Source organism: Ovis aries, chromosome 13 (assembly GCF_016772045.2).
Source record: "Ovis aries strain OAR_USU_Benz2616 breed Rambouillet chromosome 13, ARS-UI_Ramb_v3.0, whole genome shotgun sequence".
Taxonomy (NCBI): Eukaryota; Metazoa; Chordata; class Mammalia; order Artiodactyla; family Bovidae; genus Ovis; species Ovis aries.
The window spans coordinates 32,591,074-32,599,070 of NC_056066.1; the positions used below are offsets into that span (position 1 = coordinate 32,591,074).

At 39.8% G+C, this 7,997-nt stretch overlaps 1 protein-coding gene across 5 annotated transcripts in view; it reads left to right on the forward strand.

Annotated features, from left to right (window-relative positions):
• EPC1 (enhancer of polycomb homolog 1) overlaps positions 1-7,426 on the forward strand; it is a 96,534-nt gene extending 89,108 nt beyond the window's left edge. For 2 of the 5 annotated variants that reach the window (XM_012188460.5, XM_004014260.5), the window contains exons 11-15: positions 2,160-2,278; positions 2,358-2,444; positions 3,423-3,564; positions 3,670-4,033; positions 6,027-7,426. In XM_012188460.5, coding sequence (XP_012043850.2) covers positions 2,160-2,278; positions 2,358-2,444; positions 3,423-3,564; positions 3,670-4,033; positions 6,027-6,099 — 785 coding nt within the window. In that variant the 3' untranslated portion in view covers positions 6,100-7,426. Of the gene's footprint in view, positions 1-1,400; positions 1,518-2,159; positions 2,279-2,357; positions 2,445-3,422; positions 3,565-3,669; positions 4,034-6,026 lie in introns of those variants that run through there. The other 3 variants (XM_060397388.1, XM_004014258.5, XM_060397389.1) reach the window with 2 other exon arrangements.
• Positions 7,427-7,997: the final 571 nt, after the last annotated feature.

Genomic DNA, 7,997 nt, shown 5'->3' on the forward strand with positions numbered 1-7,997 from the left:
TTCATATAAATGGAGTTCTGAACACAGATCTATTCTAGTGAATGCTAAATTATTGTTTTTTAGGTGTGTAATGATGTAACCTTCCAGTAATGGGGTTTTTTGTTGTTGTTGTTGTTGTTGTTTTTTCAAGTTTATTAAGCATCTCCTACCAGGAAATTCAAGATTTAGGCAACTCACTCAAGCTTAGGAAATTAAAGTAGATGATGCAAAAACATATTAGCAATACTTAAATTGTCTTTTTGGCATTAAGCAGTTTCTTTTTATGAAATTTTTTAAGCATAAAGATAAATATTATGTTAATTGTAATCTGTTTCAAGACAGCCTTATTTAAAAAAAATTTTTTTTAAGTTCTGATTTAACTTATTTCTGTTATATGGAAATGGTCATTTTGACAGAAACTTGCTTTTATGAAACTATTTATGGATTATCCTTTTAGCAATAAAAAAATGTATTTATCAATAAAAAAGAATTTTTCCTGCAGAGTTCAGAGCTGAGGATTACCAACATAGTAGGAAAAAAACAGGGCTTCCCTGGTGGCTCAGTTGTGAAGAATCCACCTGCCAATCAGGCGATAATGGGTTCAGTCTCTGGGCCAGGAAGATCCCCTGAAGAAGGAAATGGCAACCCATTCCAGTATTCTTGCCTGGGAAATCCTGTGGACACAGGAGCCTGGGGACACAGTCCATGGGGTCGCAAAAGAATCGAGCATGACTGACTAAATAACAAGAAGAATCTCATCACAGGACATATATCAACTAAACAGATGTGTAACACCAAAAATAGGAAAATAAATGGTAGAGTTTTTCCAACAAATGATTTTTTGCCTTTGTAACCCAGGAAATTAGTTCAGCTCAAGTATGAAAGTCTGTGTAAGTACTGCAACTTCAGAGGTTTTCTGAAATATTATGTCACAGTTTTCTGACTTGTTTAAAATATGGTAGAATTTCTACCTAACTTCTAGCTAAGTATTTTCTAGTTGTCCTAGGCAGAAACTCTGCCCCAGAAGATAAAGATTCTCATGAGTTATAAGGGAAAATTGCAAAACTTGATGATGTAATATTCTAAATAAATTATCAAAACATCTTTAAAGATGACAAATTAGTTGACAGTATTTTGAAGACATTAAACCTTAGATTGAGGGAATATGCATGGTTTATAGATTCCCTAGTGACTGAGGATGCATGCTAACCCTTTTTTTTCTGTTCTGAAATAATTCTTACCCAAACACCACAGGCTTCTTAAAGAAGCCTTAAAGTCAGATGTTGTGATTGTATGTACGTTTTTTTCTTTTTTTTTTTTTAATTGGCAAAAAAAAAAAAGAAAAAGGTTTTCCTTTTTAAAAACTGCACACACTTTTTGGGGGGGTAATAAATGAACATTTTTTTGTTTGTTTTTTTTAGAACTGAGCTCTCCATAGACAAACATAAGTAGCATAACACAGTGTCTTTCCTCAGACATCATTCTGTACAGTAAGCCAACATAAACAACTCCGTTCTTATTGACTGGATTTTTTCCAGGTGGGTTAATTGGGTGGGGAAAATTAATTAACCTTTGGAGCCTCTTTTCTTCCTGTTAAACTTAAAGGATGGGTTCTTTTTTTAAAAAAAAAAAAAAAAGGTAATAAACCAACAACCTTATATTTCATATGGAGGAAATATTTGTAATGACTAAAATTCAGAACTATGTAGAACAGCTAGTATTTCTGCACAGAACTGCTGGAGATCATCTGAATGGATTAGGACAGTAGTATGAATAAATAAAGACACCAGATGGTAATTATTGTATCTCTTCTTAAGCTCAGTGCAAAGCTGAATTTCCAACATGCGGTTGAAAAAAGCTGGTATTACCTTTTACACTGTCTGGCACAAGTGTCACAGCTTACCAAAAAAATAATGGTTTCAAAGCTTGGGAAGTGAGCACTTCTCTTTGGTATGTGCAACTCAAAGTTTCACTTTATTTCTCTTTAAACTCAAGCCACTCTTGTCAAGCGTGGTTATAAAAAATGCTGAAATTCTCATTCAGAAGTGATCTTTAACAGGATGCTCAAATGCTTTCATTTTGCGCAAATTTTTTTAAATGCTTAAATGTGTTTTCGTATATTGTAAGTTGCATGTGATAGCTGTGCGTTTCTATAAAGTGTTCTCTCGTTTTATGTTCAGCATTTACAGCCGAACAATACCAGCAACATCAACAGCAGCTGGCACTCATGCAGAAACAGCAGCTTGCACAAATTCAGCAACAGCAAGCAAGTAGTAATTCCGCCACCACCATGCCACAGGTGAGGGATTTGTCTGTCTTATGATTATCCCTCATGTTTCCCACCAGAGTTCATCTCTAATTACCAACTGTTGTCATAGAGCCTTGCATCTAACCAGCAGAAAAGTGGCTTTCGCCTGAATCTACATCATAGCCACTCTATACAGGGTTTAGAAAGAACATTACAGGTGAGTATAGAAGCTGTCACCCTCTGCTTCCTATTGTAAAAAAGTAAAACCTAAAAGCGCAAATGAGATGGAGACCCTGTCCTCAAGCCTGATCTTGTAGTCTGTGAATGTACCTCTTTAACTTACAGCCCCACCCAGCTCATTATCTGGAGAACTTTTAATTCTTCTTAAAATGTATTAAAAATTATGCTAAAATAACTTCTTTTACTCTTAAAAGAAATCACTTTTGAACCTAAAGCATGATAAATATTGGCCATTTAAGCACATTTATAGAACTTAACGGAAGGCTGAGATTTGTGTCTCTAGACATCTGAGAGGAAAATATCATTTAAAAAATTCAAGGGGCCTCTTAATCTCTAGGCTGAGTTAGGATGCGATTGATGTTTTGTTCCTCTGTTCTAAAGGGGTAGTCACCTTACTGTCCCTTGGCTGCCTTAGGTTGTGTATGTATGTGTGTAAGTTTGGTGAAGGGAGTTTTGCCTACTCACCCATTCATTATATGAATTTATTCATGCAGTGATTCATTGCAAATCACCAAAATGTTTTACTAGCATGTTTCTTGTTTAACACTTTGTGTTGGAGGTTTACCATTTCCACATTTTAAAGGTTTATTTTGGTAATTTCATATTATATATTGTCACATAAGATCAAAATCCATAATCCTTGGGACTTCCCTGACAGTCCAGTGGTTAAGACTCCACCTTCCAATGCAGGGAGTGTTGGTTCAATCCCTGGGAACTAAGGTCCAAAATCCGATGTACAGCAAAAAAGAATTTATTTTTTAACGTTATAATCCTCGGGTTACAAGATGACCTCAACATTAATCAGATTTATGACTGTCAAGAAGAAATGAAGATACTTCAGTGGTTTGCCACTTTCGTTTGTATGCGGACTGATTTTGGCATATAGCTGTGTAGCTTAATAGTCGTTGGAAACTAAGTGGTGCTGATTAGCTCTGCTCTGTGTTTTCCTTTGTAGGGTTTTGTGTCCAAGACTTTGGATTCTGCTAGTGCTCAGTTTGCTGCTTCTGCTTTGGTGACATCGGAACAACTGATGGGATTCAAGATGAAGGAGGATGTGGTGCTTGGAATTGGGGTGAACGGCGTCCTTCCAGCCTCAGGTAGGGAGAGAGACGTGTCAGCACGTGATTGTTTTTGTGACCTACGTCAGTGATAAACCCAAAGCAGAGTTGCGGTTGTTGAGCTGCATCTTTCCTTTTCCCTAGGAGTATACAAGGGCTTACACCTCAGTAGTACTGCACCCACAGCACTTGTCCACACGAGTCCGTCGACAGCAGGGCCGGCTTTGCTGCAGCCTGCAAGCGTGACCCAGACTGCGGGTTCCCACAGTGCGCCGGGTCACCCGGCGACCGCTGCCAACTCCGCCACAACTCAGGTTCTGATTGGGAACAACATTCGATTGACTGTACCTTCATCAGTTGCCACTGTAAACTCTATCACCCCTATAAATGCACGACACATACCTAGGACTTTAAGTGCTGTCCCGTCGTCTGCCTTAAAGCTGGCTGCTGCAGCAAACTGTCAAGTTTCCAAGGTCCCGTCGTCATCCTCTGTGGATGCCGTCCCACGGTGAGTAGTTACCGAAGCTCGGAGTGTTGAAAATAAGAGATCTAGCTTAAGTTCTCTGGCACTGCTCTCTACTTATTTCTTTGTGTTTTGTTTTTCCTTTCTGGTTTTCTGGGGAGGTTTTCGTTTGTTCTTGGCCATGCCTTGTGACTTTTGAGATCTTAGTTCCCCGACCAGGAATTGAACCCGAGTCACAGCAGTGAAACCACTGGACTGCCAGAGAATTCCCTATGTTTTTTGCTCTTTTCCTTATATACGTTAAAAATGTATAGATGAGAATTCCTTATTTTTGTAAGAACTAAACAGGTAAATGTTGTAATTACATACTGCTGAGAATTTGAACTAAATGGCATATAGTGAACATAGCATCTATAATTGGGACATCATTTTCTTTGTATAATAAGAGCTTATTAAAAAAAAAAAAAAAAGAGCTTATAGTACTTTCACCTTTTATTCCACCTTTGGATGGAAGGAGTTCTCTGTAGAATGTTTCTTTTGCTCATAATTTCTTCCACAGCTTTTCAAGTGGACAGAATTGATAGAACCCACCATGGCTAGTCACTAAGCTGCTCTGAATACTGTAAGCAATGTAAAGGGTTATAGTATTCATGCCAGGTCAACTTCTAATCAGTTATTTTATACTGTGCCAACTTGTTTTCTTAGGTTTCAATAGATGGTTTAGAATGTTTGCCCAGGCTCTATTCTGTTTTAAATATTAACAATAATTAAAATCTTGCTGTCTACAAAATACTTTGCTGAAAAAATAAGAGAAAGACAAGGAGTTTTCAGTTTAGTTAGAGGACAAGCATAAAAGTGTGAAAAGTTAAATAATAGAATTGTAGGTAATAGGTAAAAATTGTTCTGGCAGTATCACAAAGCATTATATGCTTGTCATTAATTGTATAGATTGTGGCTATAATTTTAATATATATTTTTACACCCAGGGTATTCTGGGAATGTTCTAGAAAATGAGATTTCATCTTGGTTGGGCAAAGAGGAAAAGGAGAAAGGGAGGGAAATACAGATGTGACCGGAGGTTAACAGGTAACTAGTCTGTCTAGAGATTTGGAAAGGTTAGTGGTAGGAGGAGACTGGACTTTGTCTTGAATGCCAGGCTGATCCATAGATGTCCTCAGCTGGGAGTGGCCCCAGGCAGGGGGGCAAGCTTTGTAGCAGCCGACTATAGCTATTAGTTTCTGACCCAAGCATCCTTTCTCCTTTTGAACTTTTAAGTGTGTGCCCAGTTGCTTCAGTCATGTCTGCCTCTTTGCAGCCCCATGGACAGTAGCCCGCCAGCTCCTCTGTCTGTGGAATTTCCCAGACAAGAATACTGGAGAGGGTTGTCATCCCCTTTTCCAGGGGATCTTCCCGACCCAGGGATCAAACCTGCATCTCCTGCATTGCAGGTGGATTCTTTACCACTGAACCACTGGGGATGCCCCTGAGCTTAAGAAGTGGTCGTCATCTGCTGGAGACTCATCCCATTTTCGTTAGTATTCTGGGTGTAGTTAAAGCTAGTCAATAAATGATTGCTTTTACTTAAGAACAGTGGAAGGGCTGGAGTGGCTAAGACCCTGGTCTTCTGATTGCTCAGCTCCACGTGGGGAAAGAACCAGACTTGAAGGCCTGATGTGAATGACCCTCATTCACTTCGCTCCTCTTTAAAATTCTTAGCAAAAGCCTAATCAAGGAGGAAATTGAAACGCTAAAGTGTGGCTATTCTTTATGCGTTTTCCCATCTAGCTTGCTTGGGTGCTGCTCCAGTCTTAACTGCTAATGTAGTTGCTTACGGAATGTGCAGCACAAGCCTAACTTCTGGTCTTGTGCCCCTGATAATAAAGCATCAGGGTTTATAGCCCTCTGCTTGCCGTCCTGTCCCAAAAGAGTCAGATTTCTTTCGGTTATTGAAAACATCTAGACCTTTCATTGGGAAGATCATCTCGATTGATTAAGTTGACTGCAGAGAAGTAATCTATTGCCCTCTTTTCTTCAACAGGGAAAATCATGACTCAGAAAAGCCAGCACTAAACAACATAGCAGACAACACAGTGGCGATGGAGGTGACGTAGCTCCTCAGGAGCGGAGCCGCAGCCTGGGGACTTGACTAGGTGCTATGCATCGGGAGCGTTTCAAATGCAAGGGATGGTGGAATGCAGCACATGCGTTTCTGTGGCAGCTGTGGGGACTCGACAGCAGTGCTCATCTCTCATGCTTCAACTTTTCTTTTCTTACTGTTAATAGGAAAAAAAAATCAACATCTGTAAATTAAGAATACAGCAATTATCTGTACAGTACTGCATATTTGTAATACCCTTGTATATACGTTACTTGAATACAGAAATGTTCATTTGTGATGCTTTGCACTTGGGGGCGGGGGGGTGGGAGGGAAATAAATTGCAACAAAGAGTGTGAGATGTGAGATTGTATCGAGATGAAGTGTCATCACATCATGTGCATGGTGCGGAACCTGCTGTTTTCTCTATTTATTGTGCCGTGTTTACAGTTTTTTGTACACTGTACCTTCATTGGTTCCTGTGCTGTAGTAAATGTGTTAGGTAGCCGTGGACTCCCTGGTATTTTGTAAATGGTATAACATAACTTGGTTCCCCTCTGGGTCCCTGAGTTTTCTGTGTATCATGTGAAAAAAAAAAAAAAAATGGTGACATACATACAGAATTTTACAAAAAAAAAAAAAAAAGGCATCAGTTAAAAAAAAAAATGGGGAATGTACTGTTCAATGGGGATCTTCCTGGTCTACTCTCATTAGGACAAGTAACAAGCTAAAAATGAAGTCTCTTGAATCCTCCCCCTCCCCGCCTGCCCGCAGAGCTGCGGGGGTTCTGGTACTTAAAGCACTAATGTTATGTTGCTGCTCTGCACACGGCCTAGTAGTCCCATTTCCTTCCACACCAAAAAAGTGTTAAATCAAGTATGCAAACGGAGTCCTTACAACTGGAGTTTATGTTGTCTTGCCCTTTTTTTAGCACAAGAAGAAAAAAAATGTACTTTTTTATTGTCGAATTGTTGAAAAGACTTCATTCTTTACTTGTTCTTACAAAAAAAAGGATATAAGGGAGAAGAATGCAGTAATTGCTGTACGTGTATCATCATTCCAGTTTCTAAAAACAGCCAGCCAGCTTTTTTCCTTTTAAGATTCTCCAGAAGGCTGCAAGGCCAGAACCACAAATATCGGGTGCCTTCCTTTGGAAATATTTGACCTCTCTTCTGTGAAGAGAATGGTACTTAACAGACTACTACTAGTGCTTTGTCAGTACCGAAGTCTGAATGCCCAGTCCAATGGCATACATTATCCTTAAGGTTTTTAATCCCACCTGGAAAAAATTGTGATAGAATTCTCACAAAATAAACCCAGGGCATTACATGTTGACAAACTAATGTGTAGTGGTCTTTGCTTTTATTTGTAACCCAAGAACTCTTGTGTGACTTTAAACCATTCAATAAAGGGGTAGGGGATGGTGGTGTGGGAATGGGAGCAATGACTTAAGTTCACTTTTTCAAGTTATTTATTGAACGACTACTTACTGTGCTTGGGACTATTTTAGGTCCTACACTGGTGAAAAAATTACTGCCCTTGTGAAATTTATCTCACTGGATGATAAAAGCAGAATGAATCAGTAAAATGTAAATTGTGTTACGGTGAGTATTAGGGAAAAACAAAGCAGCGAAGGGGAGAAGCAGTGCCAGGAGGAGGTGGAGGTTGTAGTTTCAAGTCAGGTGGGGAGGGAAGGGCTCACAGAGATGAAGGAGGGGCAACAGAGTGGGTGCATATGAGGTGGGGCTGCCTGGTTCACTGAAGGAACAGCAGTGCGGCTGGTGCTCAGGCGAAGAAGGGAGGAGCAGGGGGGTTGGCAGGTACCGGGGAGCCTGCTCGTGGGGCGTGGCCTGATAGGTGACTTCAAAGGCTTTGGCTTCTTCCCTGCTGGAGAGTTTTGGAGCAGAGGAGCGA